The sequence below is a fragment of the Orycteropus afer genome, unplaced genomic scaffold, assembly GCF_000298275.1.
Source record: "Orycteropus afer afer isolate SDZICR_OR568_19922 unplaced genomic scaffold, OryAfe1.0 scaffold00183, whole genome shotgun sequence".
NCBI lineage: Eukaryota > Metazoa > Chordata > Mammalia > Tubulidentata > Orycteropodidae > Orycteropus > Orycteropus afer.
The window spans coordinates 1,925,264-1,946,860 of NW_006921770.1; the positions used below are offsets into that span (position 1 = coordinate 1,925,264).

Consider the following 21,597-nt stretch of genomic DNA (forward strand, 5'->3'; position numbering starts at 1 on the left):
GAGAGACAGCTTGGGGGCAGGAGTGCATGGAGGGAAGGACACAGGGAAGAGGTAACTATGGGAAGGAAGTGGGAGGGGAGTTGTTGCATTGTAGTAAATTGTAGTCAATGTCATGAGACAAATTGTATGTGAACTGCTGTATGGAAAGTGAATCTGCTCTGTAAACTTTCACCCAAATCACAATGAAAAATAAAGGAAGGGATACACCAAGTTATTGTACTAAAAAGAATTGGTTGACGTTCAACCATTTTAGCAGGTAACATATAATCAAGAACCGACTGAAAGAAAGAAGTCCAGGTTGCACTGAAGGAACTGGAAAAAAACAAGGCTCCAGGAATTGACAGAACACCCATTGAGATGTTTCAACAAATGGATGCAGTGCTTGAGACATTCACTTGTCTAAGGCAAGAAATTTCAAAACTAGTAGCAGCAGTACATTTTCAGGAAATACTAGAAATTCAAACTGGATTCAAAAGATGTGGAATGAAGGATACATCGTTGCTGATGTCAGACAGATCTTGGCTGAAAGTGGAGAATACCAGAAAGATGTTCACCTATATTTTATTGACTACGCAAAAGTATTTGACCATGTGGATTATAAATTATGGGTAACATTGCAAAGAATGGGAATTCCAAAACACTTCATTGTGTTCATGAGCAACCTATACACTTCATTGTGTTCATGACCAAGAGACAGCTGTTCCAACAGAACAAGGGGACACTGCATGGCTTTAAATCAGGAAAGGTGTGTGCCAGTGTTGTATCTTTTCACCATACTTATTTGATCTGCATGCTGAACAAATAATCTGAGAGGCTGAACTATATAAAGAGAAATGTGGCATCAGGATTGGAGGAAGATTCAACAACCTGCAATATGCACATTATACAACCTTGTTTGCTGAAAGTGAAGAGGACTTGAAGCACTTACTGATGAAGATCGAAGACTACAACCTGCAATATGGATTACACCTCAACATAAAGAAAACAAAAATCCTCACAACTGGACCAATAAACAACAACAGATAAATGGAGAAAAAACTGAATTTGTCAAGGATTTCGTTTCACTTGGATCCACAATCAATGCCCAAGGAGGCAGCAGTCAGGAGATCAAATGACGTACTGCATTGGGCAAATCTGCTGCAAAAGATCTCTTTAAAGTATTAAAGAGCAAAGATGCCACCTTGAAGACTAAGGTGTGCCTGACTCATGACATGGTATTTTCAATCTCCTCACATGCATGTGACAGGTAGACAATGAACAAGGAAAACCACAGAAGATTTGATGCATTTGAATTATGGCGTTGGTGAAGTATATTGAATATACCATGGACTGCCAGAAGAATGAACAAATCTGTCTTGGTAAAGTATAACTGGAATGCTCCTTAGACATAAGGATGGTGAAATTTCATCTCCTATACTTTGGTCACTTGACTGCTAACCAGAAAGCTGGCAGTTCAAACCCACCAGCCACTCCTTGGAAGGAAGGTTGGGCAATCCTACTTCTGTAGTGATACTGCCTCAGAGACCCAAGGAGGGATCGCTATGAGTCGGGGCTGACTCGACGGCACGTAACAGCAACAACAACATACTTTGGTCATGTTACCAGAAAGGACCAGTCCAAGAAGGATATCATACTTAGTAAAATAGAGGGTCAGCCAAAAAAGAGGAAGACCATCAATCAGATGGTCTGACACAGCAGCTGTGACTATGGGCTCAAGCGTAATGATGATTGTGAGGATGGTGCAGGATCATGTAATGTTTCATTCTGTTGTCCAACGGGTCACCATGAGTCAGAACAAACTTGGTGCCACCTAACAACAATAATGACAACAGTTTGGCAACTAGTTCTTCACATTAAATTCTGTTTATTAAATCTTGTGGCTTGGGCTCTGTGTTCCGGACTCCACACTGATAGATACTCTTAGATTGTTTCATTAGCCACTTAATGGCCTCCCCAGCTGACAAACCACCTGCCACTGGCCACCAGTGTGACTTTCAGAAATGGAATTCTATTAGTGTCAATACAGTACTTGCAAAGGAGCTCTGGTGGTGCATTGCCTAAGGCATCTATCTGACAGCTAAACAGAAGGTTGGTGGTTCAAATCCACCAGCCACTCCTTGGAAGGAAAATGAGGCAATCTACTTCCATAAAGACATACTGCCCTGGAAACCCAATGAGTATCACTATGAGGCAGAATTGACTCAATGGCAGTGGGTTTGGTTTTTGGTTTAGTTCAATACCTGCCAAGTATCAGTGGCTTTTCAACAAATCCCAGCTTCTCAGCTCCACATTTAAGGCTCTTACATAGCTAGGGCTGGCTTCCCTTTCCATCCTCATCTGCTCCCAGGAAGGCATCTTGTTACCCCTGGGATAAGCCAGCTTTTTCCAGATCTGAGTGCCTCTAAACATTCTTTTCCATCTTCCTAAATGATGTTCTACCCTTTCTCCACTGACAAACTCCCATCATCTTTTACCACATGGTATCCCTGGATGCAGATTTCACTAAACTCTCTCATGCAAACCATACCTCTCCTGTGCTCCCATATCAACTTGTTTCCAGCATTTTATAGTCCTGAGTGTATTGAGTAGAGGTATTTTTATATATCTTTCTTGAGACTCTTAAAACTATTAAGCAGCCTGCCTTATTCATTTTGATATCCTTTGTGAATAGAACACTATCGGGAAGTTGGGAAATTCTTAGTAAATGTTAGTCAAATGAATGAATGAACGAATGGAAGTTGTAAAGAAACTCAGATAAAAGAAGCACTTTCTGGCAATCAGTGCTATAAAATTACAGAAGTAATGAAGATCTATCACTGCAAGTAAGCTAGCCAAACCCAAACAGTCAGGAACATCCATTAACATCTATCACATATGGCTTGAAGGATTCCTACACTGGCAGGGAGGCTAAACCAGATAACCTATTCCTACTAACTCTAAGATTTTAGGAATTGATGATTCTATCTCAGGACAATTTTTGGTAAAAAGAGCAAAAATAAAGTTCACCCAAAAAATATCCAAAGGGTCATCTTCAATTTCATTTGTGGGAATGTGTAGATTCAGAATTCTTCCCCTTACTTCAGGGCGACCTCTTCTTGTGTGACATCTATGTTAACTGCGCTGCGATAATTATAATTTCTCCACAATGTGGTGCTTAATGAGGAAGTGAAACTGACAAATGTTCAGAGTAGATTTAATCCAATTATGCAACATCTTGATCCAGATTTCTAGCTGAAGGAAAAACCAACTGCTGAATTGTGAATGAAAATTTATTTGCCATAAAAATGGTGGGGGGAGAGTAGAGAACAGTTGTCCAAAAACTTCTGCTGTTCTTCACCTTAATGGACTTCTACATTCACAGCAGAGAAACGGAATTAATTCTAAGGCAAGGACAGTTAACCAGACACTGATTGCTGTGGGACTGGGTCTCATATAGAAACACAGAGGACATTTGGAAAATAGTAGGCAGGAGTAGTAAAACGAGAAGATTTCTGATCTGTAGTGCTGGCAGGCATTCCGTGAGATTTATTCTTGGGGCTATAAACATCGTTTCAACATCCAGGATGAGGGGAGCAATGTGCCAGGCAGAGTGGGGTTGCAGGGATGATTGTAAGCTGGGCCTTGGCCTCATAGAAGTCAGTCTCCTGGAGGGGAGAGGTGCATCCAAACAGCCATGGAGTGCTGGGCCTTGTGAGACCTCAATGGACCAGTTGCTATCTCGTTGATTCTGACTCATAGTGATCCCATGTCTGCCAGACTAGAACTGTGCTCCCTAGGGTTACCAATGGCTGATTTTTTGGGGAAAGATTGCTAGGCCTTTCTTCCAAGGCAACTCTGGGTGGACTCAAACCTCTAACCTTTTGGTTAGCAGCCAAGCATGCTTACCATCTGTACCATCCTTATGAGGGACAGGTGCTGATATGAAGAGTTTAGAAATAATGAGCAATGGGAGACAGGAACTGAGGCATGAGTACAGATTCCGATTATGGTGAGTGAGGAGATGGAGGGTTCTATATTTTCTTTGATCAAAAAGGCAGTATGATTTAGTGGGAATGTTGTGCATGCCTGAGTCAGTAAAACTGAGGGTTCAAATTCTGGCTCTGCCACTTACTAGCTTTGTGAGCATAGGCAAGTTACATGACTTTTTTAAACCCTAGTTTCCTCCTATGCAGAGACCCTGGGTGGTACAAATTATTAGCTGCCAACTGAAAGGCTGGTGGTTCAAGTCTACCTCAGAAGAAAGACCTGGTGATCTACTTCTGATTCGGCCATTGAAAACCCTGTGGGGCACAGTTCTACTCTGAAACACACGGGGTCACCATGGGTTAGAAATCTATTCAAAGGCAACTGGTAAACTGGTTCCTTATACATAAATGACACCTACCTGGTAGCATTGTGACTACTGAAAAAGATAACCTGAGTACAAAGCCGAGGCTGTCCAAGGCACATAGCAGTTACTCAATAAATTCTAGCTGCCTTTTCACAGTTAAGTCAGACTTAAACTCAGTATATACAGTTAGGGGATTGGCACAATAAGACAAAGAAAGAAACCAAACTGGAGGCTTTAAATCCAATCATCTAATTATCAGCTTCTCCCAGTGTGGTTCCTTGTCCTCCACACACATCAGATAGATTTACCATCCCGATATTCAAACTCCCCAGATAGACATTAAGGAGGAACATGTTGTCTAAGCAGCTAGTCTGTGCCCAAAACTCATTCAATGAAAGGATTTTGTCATAATACTTGATACATCTCTTTCCATCAAAAGCACCAAATACACAAAGCAATACCATTTACTGTTTGTTGGTATACACTTCAGAGTGGACTACTTAAAAGCCAGAGTGATCAAGCTGAAAACAGGAATGATACCTTGAGAGAACTGAGCTTGGCAACTGATGTTGGGAGCAAGATTATGAAGTCAGTGCTAAACGTACCTAATGAATATGGGAAAAAAATGGAATGTGAGAGTAGATCAATCATTGTGAGATCCTCTAGTACAATCACCAAAGAGCCCTGGTGGTACAACAGTTAAGCATTCAGCTGCTATCTGGAAGGTTGGTGGTTTGAAGCCTGAGCAGCTCTGCAGGAGAAGAGCTTTGGCAATCTGTTTCTGTAAAGATTTCAGCCTAGAAAACCTTATGGAGCAGTTCTACTCCAGGGTCGCTATGAGTCAGAGCAGACTTGGAGGCACCAAACAACAATAGTATAAACACCTTCACAGTATGTTGTTGTTATTTGCCATCGAGTTGGACCCAACTCATAGCGACCTCTCCTTGGGTTTCTGAGGCAGTATCACTATGGAATAGATTGCCCAACCTTCCTTCCGAAGAGGGGCTGGTGGGTTTGAACCACCAGCCTTCTGGTTAGCAGTCAAGTGTCTTAGATACTATGCTACCAGAGCTCCTATTATAGGATCATTCATCTACTGCTTGAATACCCCAAGGGGCAGGGCAGAGACTTCACAACTCTGATAGCCTGTCTTTCTTCTGGAAATCAGGCCAGATGATCTGAAATTTATTTCTTATGTTGAGCCCAGATTTGCCCTCCTTTGTCAAATACCTTAGATGTTTTCTTAGTGATAAGACAGCCCCTAAAATAATTGGAGAAAACCAATAGATGCCATCCCTAAGTCTGTACTTTCCCAGGGTCTCATCAAAGCAACCTCCTTTTCACAGAAAATGCTTTCACACACATTGCCATGTTAGCCACATGAGGGCCCCCAGATGACAGTGGGATAGCCGTCATTTCCATTTTCCGGATGGAGAAAATAAGTCTCAGAAAGTAAAAGTGATTGACAAAGGTCACATCCAGCATGAGCAAAGAACCTCGGGAGGGTCTGATCGTTCCTTTCAGTTTAGCAATCTGTATTTAATCAGAAGGAAATTAACGCTGAGTTCCAAAGACCAATTTGACAATCTGTGTCCTCTGCATTTACCACTCTGCCAAACTTTTAAGAATCTCTCATCTGATGGCCAAAAAAAGTTCTGCTAGAATCCACTGACTGGTTATTACTGATAATCAGAAAGTCTTTTATGTCTAATCCAATGACATAAAAGGGTTTTCAACTGGGCAATTATAAGGTGAAGGATAAAAGAACTTTTTTCAGCCATCAGAATGTCATGCGGGGGAGGGGCGAGGAGATGAAAAGCACTGGTATTTCTCATAAGAAAATGACATGAATCACTCTAAGGTGTAGGTCTGTGTCATTCTAATAGTTGACTACGAAGATTTAGTCTCAACCAAGTTCAGTGTGGTGGTGCCTAATAAGCCCGGAAATAGGCACTTTAGTAGTCTGTGAATAAATATACCACTCTGCCTGTGGTCCCAGTGGGGAACTAGAATTGTGTCCAAAGGGTAACAGAGTGCAAAAAGCACTGAATACTGAATGCAGTGATGGAGCTTCACAGACACCTCCTCTGCACTCAGGACTGTGCATTTCTGTCAGTCCCAAAGAGGCCAGGTTCTGAACCTGTTCAGCATTAACAGCTACTAAACATGAAGACTGCCATATTATCCCCCTTCCTGGAGATGGAAACTGATGATAAATTAATCAGCTCTGAGTGCTGCTAAGTAGAGTTAGTATGGGCTCTGGAGTCAGCAAGATCTCAGTGATCTGCCCTAGAAGGTCTCCTATTTGTGCCTTTGCCCACTGAAATCCTGTTCATGCTTCAAGACTTTTTCTCAAGTTACATTCTCCTTCTCAAAACCTCCCTGTATCTCTAGTCATTTAGCATGCCATGTCAGCAAACATTAATGCTATTGCCTTTTAAAGAGCCTAACATAAAAATATACCGGCGTATTTAAAATCGTGGAATCCCTGAGTGGTGCAAATCTCAATGTGCTTAGCTGCTAAAGGAAAGTCTGGCAGTTGGAGCTCACCCAGAGGTTCCTTGGAAGAAAGGTCTGGTGACATACTTTTGAAAAAGCAATCTCTACTCTGATACACATGGGGTTGCCGTGAGTTGGAATCGACTTGAAGGCAACTGGTAGGAACATTCCATCGTTTTAAGAATCCATGATCTTTCGATGTGCAAGTCCATTCCTATTTGGTGGCCCTGACATTCTTTGATTCTGATATTCCATGCTGACTGACTCCAAGATTATAAGACTCAGGGGTCAATTTTGTCTTCACTGTTGAATCTTTTCTAACATGCCCCATGTTTGACTAAATGTTTCAGAAACTTTGTTCAATATTAGATGCAAAAGATTATAAACATGCTGGAAGTCCCTGGAGGATGGAGCAAACAGGTAAACACTTGGCTGCAAACAGTAAGGTTGGCCACACATATGCCTCAGGAGAAACACAGAAGAAGGGTCTGGTAATCTACTTCTGAAAAACCAGCCATTGAAGACCCTGTGGAGCACAATTCTACTCTGACGCATCTGGAGTTGCCATGAGGTGGAATTGACTCAATGGAATTGCTTTTAGTGTGTGTGTTTAATGAGGGAGCAAATGGCAAGGTCACAGTAGGTACTTTCGGGGCACACGGTTCCCTGGGGAATGGGTACTCATTAGAGAGGTGGGAAGCTTGGAGGGCAGGAAGATTTCAGAGCAAGGAGGGGCAGAGGGTATTTAATGTACCTCTTGGCTGCTAACTGAAAGGTGGGTGGTTCAAACTCACCTGGCATCTCTGTTGGGGGAAAGGGCTGGTAATCTGCTCCTATAAACATCACTACCTAGAAAACCCTATGGGGCAGTTCTCTGTCAGATGGAGTTACTATGAATTGAAATTGACCCAAGAGCACACAACAACAACTGGGAAGTTGAGGCGAGTGGAATCAACTTTCCTTTATATATACCATTTCCTCCATGAAAGTACCATGCAAGTTAGAGTTAATAACCCAATTTTATAAATGAGAACTCCGAGACGTGGAGGGGCAAAGAAATGCACCAAAAGTACTACCAGTAGAAAGCGCAGAGGCTGACATTCATAAGAGGAGAAGCTGAAATTCCACCTTGCAGCTGGCTGTCTCTACACTGGAGCATGTGTTCTGGACAAATTGTCTCTCTTAGGGTTTTAGAAATGCTGAAAGCAGCTCATGGAAAAGCCAGAACTATCAGATGGTTCCAGGATTTGGGAATAGAAAGTTGGCAACTCACTCAGATAACACAGATAATGTCTAAGCAAAACTTCTAGTATGTGTAGTTAATGATTATCTTTGAGTCAGAAAAACTGGGAAAGGCCATTAAAAGAAAGGACCAGCCACATTCATAAACTCCTTTACAGCATGTTGTTGTTGTTGTTGTTATGTGCTGTTGAGTTGGCCCCGACTCATAGAGACCCCTCCTTGGGTTTCCGAGGTAGTATCACTACGGAAGTAGGCGTAGGGTCATTCATATACATATTCAGTATTCCTAGAGAGCTTTGTTTTACCTGCCTTTCATATACCAGGCCCTAGGCAGGCTCAGAAGCTCAGAGGGTAAAACAGAAGAAAAATGATTGCAACACTGTGCAATGAGTGCTATATGCAGCAGAATGATAGGGTACGGGGGCACAAAGACAACCTTGGTCTGTGGATACCATTTGGAGCAGAAGTCCAGAAAGTTTTCCCTGAGAACACAAGCTTGAAGCTACTCTGGGATGTTGGGAGTAGACTATGGGGGGAATGGGGGAAGGTGCGACTCCTTTAAGAAACAGCAGAGCTCAGTAGGGCTGGGCCACAAGGGGGCACAGACTGAGGCTGGGGCCTGGGTGTTTTGTATGTCAGGCTAAAGAGCTGCGACTCCTTTTTTTTTTTCCTCTTTTTAAGGTGGTATTAAACATGGAGAAGGTGTAGTCAGACTATTTAATAAATTCACAAAAACCAAGGCAGCAAATGGAACATGTTTCCTCACGTATCTAAATCTATTAGGGGCAAAGGAGGCAATTTCGGCACAAATTGAATTGTAGGGAACTGTGTAACGGGGGGCCCCACCAAATTGAAACACAGAAAGCAGGCCAGTGTCTCAGTGACAAAGGGGCTTGATTAAATATAAAGGCCTAGGGAGAAAAACAGCTTTTTTTCCAGCACTGCCACACTGCAGTGCATGTTCTCTACCAAGTTTGGGAAAAGGGGCACACATTTGAATATGCTGTTCCATTAGAACTAACCTAACCGCTCCTTGGAAGGAAGGTTGGGTAAACTATTCCCATAATAATACCGCCTCGGAAACCCAAGGAGGGGTTGCTATGAGTTGGGTCTGACTTGACGGAACATAACACCACCACCACCACCACCATTAGAATTAATAAGCACTGGACTTTGGAAGCAATAGGTAGGTGGGTTATGGTGGTTTCAAATACAGGCAGCAAATTAGAGAAATGGACATTTACCAGGAAGGAATGCCACTAGGGAGAAGGGGAGCAGGGGGCATGGGAGGGTAAGACTGGAGCAGGAAGACACTCAAACCAGACAATGTAGAATCTCAGGTTTGGAAGGACATCAAGAGCTTATCTTGCCCATCTACCCACTAAATGTTTGAACAGGGGCACAAAGACAACCTTGGTCTGTGGATACCATTTGGAGCAGAAGTCCAGATAGAACCTTGATAGTTTTTCTGACAAGTGGTCTTTGTGTCTCTGTTGGCCTAGCTCCGGTGACAGTGAGCTCACCATCTCATGTGCCAGCTCACTGAGTCCTTGAACAGCTCTATCAGAAAGGTCACCTCTACTGTGAGCCAGACTTGGGTTTCCTGCAGTGATACATGCTGGTCTCAGTTCCATGAGTTGGCTAACATGGAACTAGTCCCCTTCCAGGTACTCTCCTGTGGAGACTATTTCCATTCCTTTCTTTTCTCCAGGCCAAATATTTATAGGTCCTTCAGCTACTCCTCATGGGATATAATTTTAAGACTCCTTATCAATCTTATCTTAAAACATGCAAGTCTGTCTTTGTACCTCTGGAAGTATGGGGTCCAGAACTGACAACAATGTTCCAGGAAGAACCATTTTAGCTTTAGAACAGCTCTGTTAGGGGCAGAGTCAGGACTCTTGAGTGTTGGCTTGACTTCAAAGTCTCTGTTCTTTCTACACATTGTTGAGCTAAATGAGATCAACAGTAACTAGAAGCCCTAATTCTTATTGCATATGCTAAGGCAGAGTCACATGTGTCCCTGCTCAAGGGCCTTTAGTGGTTTCCCAGTACTGGCTGAATTATGCATTGAAGGTGCCTTCACAGTGCCAGCTGGAGAGCCTACGTATAGGTTCTAGTCTAGCACTGACTTGGGGTATCACAGAGGTGGTGACTTTCCCTTTTGTCTTAATTCCCTGAGTCCCACCAGCAGTGGCATTAAAAATGATTCTTATTGCAGTGAGCCTCTGGAGTTCTCTGAAAGCTGACTAAATATGGTCTTTCTACAATGTTCTTTTCCATTGGCTGGGCCATTATACACACCCAAAGCCCCTACTAGTCTTTGTCCTTTGTCTTTCTGAAGCTTCTCAATCACCTTCACATTAGATGGGCAGCTCTCTTCCTAGAACCAGAGACACTGTCTCCTACTTGTCCACGTATGTTAAGTTCCTATCCCCTGGGTCTTCACTGTCAACATCTTTATCTATATTAAATCAGGAGACTCAGGAAGAAAAAGAAGAGACACATGGATGGAAGGTCTCCCTCATTCATTTATTCATTAAAAAAAAAAAAAAAAAAAAAAACAGGCTGTTGCTCTCTCAGCCCATGTTTTGCACTGGAATTCCCAGGCTTGTGGAGAGAACCCAATACTCTGAGTCTGTTCTAAGGGAAAAGAGTTGGGGCAAAGGAAGAACTGAATGAGGCCGAGGGGCTGGAGTGTGTTTATTGCACAAGGCCATACATTCACTGAACAAACTTATACTGAAGTTGGCTATAACTGGGACTATAACAAGCTATAACTGGGACACCTGAGACCTTGAATCCCTTAGACCCAGCCATTTACATCATACAACTAACACATACTATGGGTAAGAACTTCATTCCACTTGGTAGCCTTCCTTAGCCCCTAATTTCTGCCTTGTACTTCCTTCCTTCAGGTTCACTGAAGAGCTCCTAGCCTACATGTCAAAGCCATATGGGTTGTGATACTCATTCTAGAAGAGGATTTCTCTTCCTTGAGTTGTACATGCAGTCTCAGCATGCATGCCACATCCCAGGAACCTGGCAGAGGAGAGAAGATGTACTTACACTTACAGGTTGACTTTTTGGCACATCATAAACACCTTCTTTCTTTTGGCTGGTGGGAACCTATGGAAAAAGCAAGCACAACACAGTCAAAACTCCACTTTTAAACAACAGAGCAATCAGCCTTCAACTCCACGCTAGCTGAGGTGTGTGTGTGAATGGTCCTGAGGCAGGCCCATTGCTAAGGGGCTGTTCTAACTTTGCAAGTCATGCTTTCAGGTAAAGTGGATGAAGAGACAGTGTGTACATCATTTAATGATCATGTACAGGGCTTCCCTGCCACTGGGATCCTCCCAGAATCACAGAGTAGGAAGCTGCAGAGACTGCAGGGAACATGAGGGGGAAAAATCCTAATTTTCATCAAAGATAAAAATAAAACCCAGGGAAAGGGCATGAATGGCATGAAAACATGGGGCTAGAATCAAAAAGATCTTGACTTTTTTCTAACATTTATCTGTACCTTCCTCATTCCTTCTGTCCTTTCTCTTCCTTCCTCATCTGCTGGTCTTGCTAAACCACCTGCTGACTGTGCTACCCTGAGCAGGTCACTTATCTCCTCTGAGCTTCACTATTCTAAAATGGGCACTGTCGGCTCTACTTCTCTCTCAGGTTATTAAGAGGATCAAATGAGAAAGTGGATATTAAAAGGATAAAAAACTATTAGGCATCAAAATACTATAAAGGGCAGAATGGTAATTACTTTTGTGATTGATACATTATATGAATACATACATTAGCATATTTTACGATAACAACAACACACTGTTTATTTTTAATGTGCCAATCCAGGGCTTTGCACCAAAACATTCTAGACTAGAAGCAATCATTAGTAGTTGGTCCTTCCCCAGCAACCGCCACACCTGAGTTCCCATCTCCATTATAGGGATCAGCCAGAGGTGGCTGTATAACTGTCTGATAATGTATCTTTCTTTCCATCAGAATGGAGTTCCTTAAGAGCAGGCAGCATTACTCATTCATCACTGTATTCTGATGCCTTGATCAGTGCCTAGTACCCAACAGGCACTCAATAAATGTCTGTTGAGTAAATATGCCCAAGAGGAATATAAGAAGAAGTGAAGAAAAGGCAGAAAAAAAAATGTATTTGTTAGGTTTGGACCAGCTAACAGTATTATTCTTCTAAAATAATTAAGAATTGGAACTTATTCCTGGAGTCCCTTTATTCTTTTCACTATCATTTAATTTAACATGTTTACAATAACCCTAAGAAGTTGGAATTATATTCTCCATTTTAAATGGTAGAAAGTGAGGCTCAGAGATGTTATGAAAATTTGCTCAAGGCTTCAAAATTATTAAGTGATAGGATCAAACCAAGCTCGTTTGAACTATCAGACATGACATTTATTATAAACAGTATGAGCCTACATTGACTGGACACTTCTTGTGTGTCATGCACTTTTGTAAACATTTATAGTTTACAAATATTCTCATGTAACCCTCAGGACAAATCTCTAAGGTAGAGACTACAACTGTCCTGGAGTCCCTTGGTGTTACAGTGCATATGCTCTGATACTAAGCAGAAGGTTGGAGGCTCGAGTCCACCCAGAGGCACCTCAAAAGAAAGGCCTAGTAATCTACTGCCTTTGAAAACCCAGTGGAGCACAGTCCTACTCTGTCATACATGGAGTTGCCATGCATTGGAACTGACTCAACAGCAACTGGTTATTTACAACTGTCCCCATGTTGTAGACAAAGACACTGAGGCCTGGAGAGGGTCAGTGAGCAGAGAAGTTAGGAATCTGAACCCAGACAGTTTGCCTTTTAATTGCTAAACTATACAGGCAGCCACTTCTTACTACCCTTCCCACCGGTACCACTCTTGTTCCGGGTGCTTCTTTTTCTTTTGCCGTCACACACTGTATTCCCAAAAGCTCTTGCATATCCTTGCAGAAAAGAGAACTATGAGTGAGCTTGGCTGTGTTTTGAAGATGCATTCTCCAAATTGCTCTTTTAAGCCCCACTTTGCAGGTAGCCAATGAAGAATGTAATTTCTTTGCTCTTGATAACTGGGCTCCATCTAAAAGAAGTCCTATAAGAATGCCTATAGAATCCTTGTTAACGAGGGCCAATAAATTACCAGCTCTCACTTTTGTTTTTACTAGCTCACCCTTTCCTGAGCAAAATGAACAGCATCCCGTTCCCGGTAATTCACTGCTCACTACGGGCACTTAGCACAGTTGAACCGCGGCTGACTCTCAATTATCCCTGCAAATGGAGAAGCAGTGGGATGGATAAACCCAAACTGTGCATAATTGAAAAAGCTTTACACTTGGCTATCTCATGGGTGAGATATCAATCTGCCTGTTTGTCCTTTAAGATTTATCTCGGCCAGCACATCTTCCTGAAGCCTTGCTTGATCTCTTGCCCCAGTCTGGAGCCTTTCCTGTACTGTTTTGTAAACTCTGATGCATTCTTCCATTAAAAAATAAAAGTTGCTGAGTACCTGTTATGTGTCACGTACTATGTTTTGCCTGGGATGGCGGTGATGTCCAAGACAGATATGGTCCCTGATTTAACAGAGCTCCATGTCTTGCTGAGGGAGATGGACAAGTAATCAGGCTACTGAAGTTGAGTGTAAAATGTGCTTTATCTGATCTTTGATGTTATCACACCACATTGTAACTGTCTGTCTGTTAGCCTGTAGCCCCACTGTACTAGAAGCTTGTGGAAGACAGGGAGGATATTTTATCCCTCTATCCCCAGTGTGTCATACTTGCTGTATTGTGTTGTTATTGTTAGTTGCTGATGAGTTGGCTTTACTCATGGCAACCCCATGTACAACAGAACAAAACGTTCCCCAAGCCTGCACCATCTTCCGGATTACTGTATACTCGAGTCCATTTCTGTGGCCACTGTGTATTCTGAATGTCTTCCAACCTAAGAGGCTCATCCTCCAGCATGTATTAGACAATGTTCTGTTGTAATCCATGAGTTTTCATGGGTAATTTTCAAAAGTAGATCACCAGGCCTTGCTTCTGAGCCTGTCTAAGTCAGGAAGCTCCACTAAAACCTGCTCACTATAAGTGACCTTGCTGGTACTTGAACTAATGGTGGCATAGCTTCCAGCATCACAGTAACATGGCAACCATCACAGTATGACAAACTGAATGGACTTGCTCTGTAAATATTGGTTAATCAAAGAAATGGCTAATCACCAATCATTTACCACATGTGTGCTGAGGGCAAAATACTGGCAGAAATGCTGAAGGGATGAAGATAAAAAAGAGGCATGGTTCTGCACTCACCTCTGACTGAGTTAATCCATCCATCTACAAAGGCCATTTCACTAACACAATGTTGTAGAGTGATTAAGTTCTAGAATGGAAGCAACATGGAGAGCTGATTCCTAATCTTGGCTCTGGCACAGGTTGTGTGACCTCAAGAGTTCACCTCTGTTTCTATACCTAGTTATGTGAGTATCTAAGGCACTGTCTATAAATTCCTTGAAGTTGGGGACCATGCCATGATTACTACCATATCCACATATGGCTATCATAACCCACTGCTGTCGAGTCAGATCCAACTCACAGTGACCCCACCTTGGGTTTCCGAGGCAGTATCATGATGCAAATAAATTGCCCAACCTTCCTTCTGAGGAGTGGCTTGTGGGTTTGAACCCTCAGCCTTCTGGTTGGCAGTCAAATGCTGCCAGTGCTCCACAAATACTTTTTGAACGAACAGCTTAATATTTGTAAAAATGCTCTGCAATTATACATTATACACTGTACATACAAAAGATAGCTCATCAACATAATAATTAATAACGTGGCACAGCAGTTGAAGGGTGTGTTGGGTGGCATGGGGTTTTTGTTGTTACTTGCTGTTGAGTTGGTTCCACATCATGGAGACCCCATGTGTGGAGAGTAGAACTGCTCCTTAGAGCTCTCAAGGCTTGACCTTTTGGAAGCAGATGGCCAGACCTGACTTCTGAGGGACTTCTGGGTGGGTTCAAACTGCCAGCCTATCAATTAGTAGTTGGGCACTCAACTGTTTGTGCCATCCAGGGAGTCTGACATGGGGATAGAGACTTACAATTTTAAAATAACAGTACTTGAGACATCTTGAGTGATTAAAGATGATTTTTGGATGACTGAACTTGGATAGTGCCCACTTGGAAAACTCAGATCTCACTAACATAAGAAGCTTGATAAGGTATTAAAGAACACTAGATTTAGAATCAAAAGCCCTGACCTTGGGCACATTCACCCACCCACTATCATTGAGTCCCTTTTGACTCATGTTGTTGTTGTTATGTGCGGTGGAGTCAGATTCGACTCCTAGAGACCCCTCCTTGGATTGCCGAGGCAGTATCACGACATCACTATGGAAGTAGATTGCCCAACCTTTCTTCTGAGGAGTGGCTGGTGGGTTTGAACCACCAGCCTTCTGGTTAGCAGTCAAATGCCTTAGGCACTATGCTACCAGACTCACAGTGATCCCATTAGGATGTAGCAGAACTGCCCCATATGGCTTCCAAGGCTGTAAATCTTTACAGAAGCAGCCTGCTTCCCACAGAGCAGCTGGTGGGCTGGAACCACTGACTCTTGGTTAGCAGCCCAGTGCTTTAACCACAGCAGCGCCAGAGCTCCAGCATACAAATTAAGGGAAGTTGGTTTTCTCATGTTTAAAGTGGTAGTTATCATCGCTGTTCTTCCTATTTCACTTTGGTACTGGAAGGGTTAACATTAAGTGATTTGTAAAATGCTTTGTACTGTGAAGCTCTGTATGACCATGGATAACTTTTTCTGAGCACTCAATGCGTAAGTATTATTATTATTAAAATAGTTTGGAAAGGGAGACACTGACCTCAAAGAGACCTTACATTTATTCAACGGGCTCTCCTTCCGTTCTGCTGGGATTATAAACAGTAAAGTCAAATGAGATTGCTGCCTCTTTCTGGACTCTGACAAGATGAGGTGAGCAAGTTGTTTTACTTCACTTAAGATATGATCGTAAGATGTCTTAAGCAGTGTTTGATTTTGTTAGGAAGGAAAGGGAATTAACATTTACTGAGTACCTACTATGTACCAAGTGTTGTTTTTGTCACCTCTTATCTGCACATCTTTTCTAGGTGCAGATACTCTCTTCATTTTTGAGCCCCAGGCATTGAGATACTGAGGTTAAATGCTTCACCCAAGGTCACAGGCACAGTTAGAGGATTAGGTCTCAGAGATGTTTACCTGATTCTACAAATCAGACAGGAATAAAGTCTGAGACCATCCTGGGCACTGCAATTCACCCAGAAGGAATATATATTGGATACAATGCCTTTTGAAAAAAAGAATAATGAGGCTCCTGATAGCAGCTCCTTAAAAGCCCAGCCTTATCTTTAGGCCCAAGAGCTTATCTCTTGTTAAGCAAATTGTGCCCCAGTGGATTGGCTAAAGAGGAGAGGAGAATGACCAGAGGCTTTTCCAATAGGTGATAAAATATTCATTCCCTTAAATGGCATTTTCCTGTTAATGATAGATGGATAGACAGGAAGATGGGGGGCCAGAGCTGTTAAGATGAATGTGATTTTTAGACAGTGACTTGATGGCTGGCACGAAATCTAATTGTGAAGTTCAAAACCTGAGAATCCTGAGCTGAAAACATCCTCGGATAATAATCTGAGTTAGTTATTTATTTAGCTTAATAGACTTATTTCTTTATGAAAGTTAGGTGTGCAGGTTTCAGAGTCAGAGAGACCTGGGTCTGAAGGACAGTTCTGCCTCTGGCTGGCTCTAAAGCCCTGGGCAGAAGCCGTGTCTCTGTGAGCCTCACTTTCTTTGTCTGTAAGGTGGGAGTAAATGATTCTAATCACCTGGGGTGGTTGTGAGAGATAAGACAATGCATGTAACTCCCCTACTCACAGAGCAGCCCTGCAATCGGCACTCAGTAAGTGTTAGCAACACACACACACAGGCGCACACAAGTTTCTAAGAGTCTTGGTGCCATGTAAAACAAGCCAACATTCTTTTCTGAATAATCAGTCTTACGGTGAGATACTAGTTGCCAAGAGCAGGAAATAGCCTTGCTTGAGAGATACTTTAGCCTTATTCACTCATTTTATAGTTGAATAAACTGAGGGCCAAAGAGAGCAAAAAGCAAAAAAAAAACAAAAAAAACAAACCCACTACCATCGAGTTGATCCCAATTCACAGTGACCCCCATTGGTTTTCCGAGGTGGTAAATCTTTATAGAAGTAGATTGCCCATCTTCCTTCCACGGAGCATGAAATGAGTTTGAACAAGCAACCTTCTGGTTAGCAGTCAAACCCCTTAGGCACTGAGCCACCAGAGCTCTTTAAAGAGGGAAAGGCAGTTCACAAATTGAAGGAATGGTTGAGCTTGACCTAAGATCTCAAATCCACACACCAGACACTATATTGTGATCCAAGATGATGCCTTTTCTTGGCATTTTATTTGTACATTAGACTCAGTTAGAAGACGTACCTACAGTTGACTTTGTTTCATTCTCACAATGACATGTAAATTAGAGAGAAATGGTTGCCATATTTTATAACTGGAGAAACTGAGTCTCAGAAAAGGCAAATGCCTTGCCACTATCACACAGCCACAAGTAACCGGTGACAGAGCCAGAATGGGACTCAGCTTCCCCCCTCCTAAAGCAGCTCTTCCCAGCACACTAGGCTGTCCCTGCTACACCAGACCCCCAGGGGCCATGAAGGGAACCCTGCCAACTACAGCTTAAGTCTGGATTCAGAAACCTATTTATTTATTTATATTTTTAACTTTTTATTGTGATTTGGGTGAAGTTTTATAGAGTAAATCAGTTTTCCATTCAATAATTCATACATAGTTTGTTTCATGTTACTGATTACAACCCCCACAATACATAGTCTCATCCCACTTCTTCCCTACGCTTCCCATTTCCATTCTTCCTTCTCTCCGAACTCTCCCTGCCTTTTGAACTCTTTCCTCAGGCAAATGCTGCCCTTTTGATCTTGAATGGTTGATTTTTCTAAAAAGTGCATACCTCCCTAGTGTTACTGTTCATCTTATAAGCCTGTCTACTGCTTGCCTGACGTGGTAGTTAAATTTGTTTGTCAACTTGGCTGGGCAGCTGGTGGTAGTTACGCCTCATAATGAGACTGGCAATCAACTCCATGGTGGGATCTACCACAAGCAGCTGAGTAGCTGCCTTTGGGATGCAGTCTGCTTCCTGTATATACAGAGAAGCCTTGGGGATAGTGTCTAGCTTATGGCACGCTTGAACCCTGCATGTAGCAGTGTCATTGTTCAGCAACCTGCCTGCTCTGCTGACCTTGGGACTTACAACGGACTTGAATTAATGGCCTGCTGTGTGGTTTGGTAACGAGACTGTGTCTTTTCCCTTATCAACCTTGGGTCTGTCAGTCTCAGCAGCCAGAGCTGTACCCCAAGGTTGATGGGCTTTCACCCAGCCCCTAGAGCCTAGCACTTTAAACTTGGACTTAAAGCCTCCAAACTGTAAGAGAATAAACTCCTGCTTGTTAAGGCCATCCATCCCATTTGTGGTATATTCTTGTCAGAGCGGCACTAGGTAACCAGAACACCTGAAAAGTGAGCCACAAAAGTGAGTTCAGTGCTAGGCCTAAAGGTGACTAAAGGCCATAGTCTCTGGGGCTTGACCAGTATCTACAGACCAGCAAGCCTGGTCTTTCTATGATTTTCAGTTTTGTTAGATGCCTCATATTGAAAAGCCTATCTTTATTTTAAAAGGCTATCTCTCATCATAAGATGACTGCTTAATGGTTCCTTTGGCCTTATATTTAGACATTGCAAGGTTGTACTTTAAAAATCTGACACTGAAGACAAATACAAATTTTTATAGTGAATATAAAATGGATTTTTATAATCTTTGTAAATGATGATTTTAAACAAAATCTCAAAGCATAACTTTAAACTTGCTTAGAATCTAGATGGACCCAATGGATAGAAACACTTAGATGATTATTCTACAAGGGTGGTTTTCATTGAGTTGCTGGCATAATTAAAATTATGTTTTGGTCATCTGAAATTCTATGTATTTGACAGAAATTGAAAATATATTGTACTTTAATTAAACAATACTAGACTACAAGTGGAGTGTTTGGGTAGTGCAAACTGTTAGTGTGCTTGGCTGTTAATCAAAAGGTTAGAGGATTAAGTCCATCCAGAGATGCCTTGGAAGAAAGGGACACTCTACTTCTGACATATTGGCCATTGAAAACCCTATGGAGCATAGTCCTACTCAGACACACATGAGGTCACTATGAGTCAGCATCAATTCAACGACAACTGATGGTTTATGCTACGAGCACCACGAATAGCGGTAGTACCCACAACAAAGTAAATTAAGAAAATTAAAATCACATATTAAATTTTTTCCTTCTGCCAGCAGTGTTTATATTACAAGCTAGGACTAAAATTCCAATTAGTGAAAAATTAGGAGCTATCCTATTTGTCTGTTGTGCTGCTGTGCTGCCGCTACTCAAAGGCTGCATGGTAAGGCAGCATGGGGAGAGCGTGGGCTCTGCTGTCAGATGCACTCTTGGTTTGCATCCTGGCTGTAACTTGTTCTACAACCTTGAGGAAGCTATTCAACTTCTCTGAGCCTCAGTTTCCATATAAAAATAGGATCAAAATACCTACTGCACAGTGTGTTTGTGAGAATTAAATGAGTTTAATAATGTGTTCAGTGTTCTACACATAGTAGACAATTGTGAATCTAATTTACCTTCTCTTTTTTGGTTTCTTTTATTCAGTTAATATTCTCAAAGTTGTTTTCAAAAAGCATTTTTGAATTTGCACTTTATTTCTCAGTGGTGGAGCTGACTTCTTTTAAAGAAATATGATAAATTATTTTGATAAATAAGAAACCCAGCTGTATATGGACAATGACCTTCCAAGGTACAACTTAATAAAACAGAATGTTTGATTTTTCTGTCTACTTAAAACAGTAAAGATTAATCAAAAATCAAAACACTGTAGCCAACTGGCTACTAAACATTTCAACAAGAAGGCATGACAAATCATAGTAAATTAAAATATAAAACAGCAATAACAACAAAACCTGGTAAATTGTAAGGCTACTAGAAGCCAACTCATGCAAAGGCATTTTACCCTGAAATGACTAAAAAGCTATGTGGACCATCTAAAGACAGACTTCTTATTTTTTTAAGACCTTCAGTGTGTTTGCTGGTAGTGGTGCAGTTGTAAGAGAGGCAAGCAATTTTATACCTGATAAATGTTTTCTTCTGTTTCAGGATCACGGATTGGCTCATGTCCAGCCTCAAACACAATGTACTATTACAGGAGCAGCCCCGAGAGGACAGGTCAGAGGTGAAAAAGAAAGAGGAAAACAAGCATTTGGAATTCAGGATACAAATCACAGTGAGCATCAAAGAAACAGGCACAAGAGAAAACGTCTTGAGACCACTGGATTGCTGAAATAACAAAATGTGGCTTGCCCATTTGTGTTTTTTTTTTAAAGAAAATCCCAAAGGTCTGGCAGTCAGCCCTGTAGCAATGTGCCCCTGTAGGTCTCTTTGGAGACAGAATGTCTTCATTCAATAGCACTTGATTTTAGCAAGATTTGAATGTGCTGGTTTCGCTGTCAGACTATCTGTTGGGAAGGCTTGGGATCCCTAGCAAACCTTAGGTTATAGCTCTGGGCTCCTTTTGCACTCGAAGGCTCAAGGTACTGAGCCAACCTTGAAGTGCTCAGAAGCCCTAGCTCCTACAGGCCAAAAATACCACCTTATTTTGTGTTCTCAGTTTTAAACACTGAAAATCACATTTTCTATGTGCGTGTTTCACATATTAAAGAACTGGAACATTTCAAAAAGGACAATAGTCTTTATTCCCTTTGAGTCAGTTCTTGAGGCGCTAGGCTCATATTATAAATGGATCCTCACTACTCAGTATCCTAAACTAATGGAGCTTCATTAATTGCACCTTTGACTTTTCCATGTCATATCCACTAGAAACTTCTTCAAGTTATCTGTATAATTTTATTCTCACTGTAACAGTCCCAGCTTTCTGTTTGGAAAATATGCATTTACTTCATGTATATATCATGCACACGACACACATATATATAACACATGTGTATCTCAGAACCGCAAGTTCCAGAATTTCTTTTATGTCTAATCAGTCCTTTTTTTGGCTTTCTTTTCTCCTTGGGAATAACCACAAGAGAAGAAAAGCCCTCCTCTTTCCTTCTTTCTGCAATTCTGCTTGAACAGAACACAGATCTGAACCTGAGAGAGGCTACAGTCCTAAAGGAGAGTCCAGAGAAAGCTCTAGGCAGGCAGAGAGGTCTCTGAGTTCACCCTTTCCTGCCTCAGAAAACCTCTGTGCCATGAGCTAGCTCATCAGAAGGTCAGCCTGGCCAATAGGGTCCAGAGACTTCCCTTACAGCTTTCCTAAAGCTTACAAACCATCCTTTGGATCTGCATTTAAATGCCACCAAAATGT

General features: G+C 42.0%; 1 protein-coding gene across 1 annotated transcript in view; it reads right to left on the reverse strand.

Annotated features, from left to right (window-relative positions):
• The window catches only part of DAB1 (DAB adaptor protein 1), a 433,463-nt gene that overhangs the window by 51,975 nt on the left and 359,891 nt on the right, over window positions 1–21,597 (reverse strand). The window contains exons 7-8 of the mRNA XM_042781851.1: window positions 20,359–20,424; window positions 11,147–11,200 (exon numbers count right to left, since the gene is read on the reverse strand). Of these exons, the coding sequence (XP_042637785.1) occupies window positions 11,147–11,200; window positions 20,359–20,424 (120 nt within the window). The remainder of the gene's footprint in view (window positions 1–11,146; window positions 11,201–20,358; window positions 20,425–21,597) is intronic.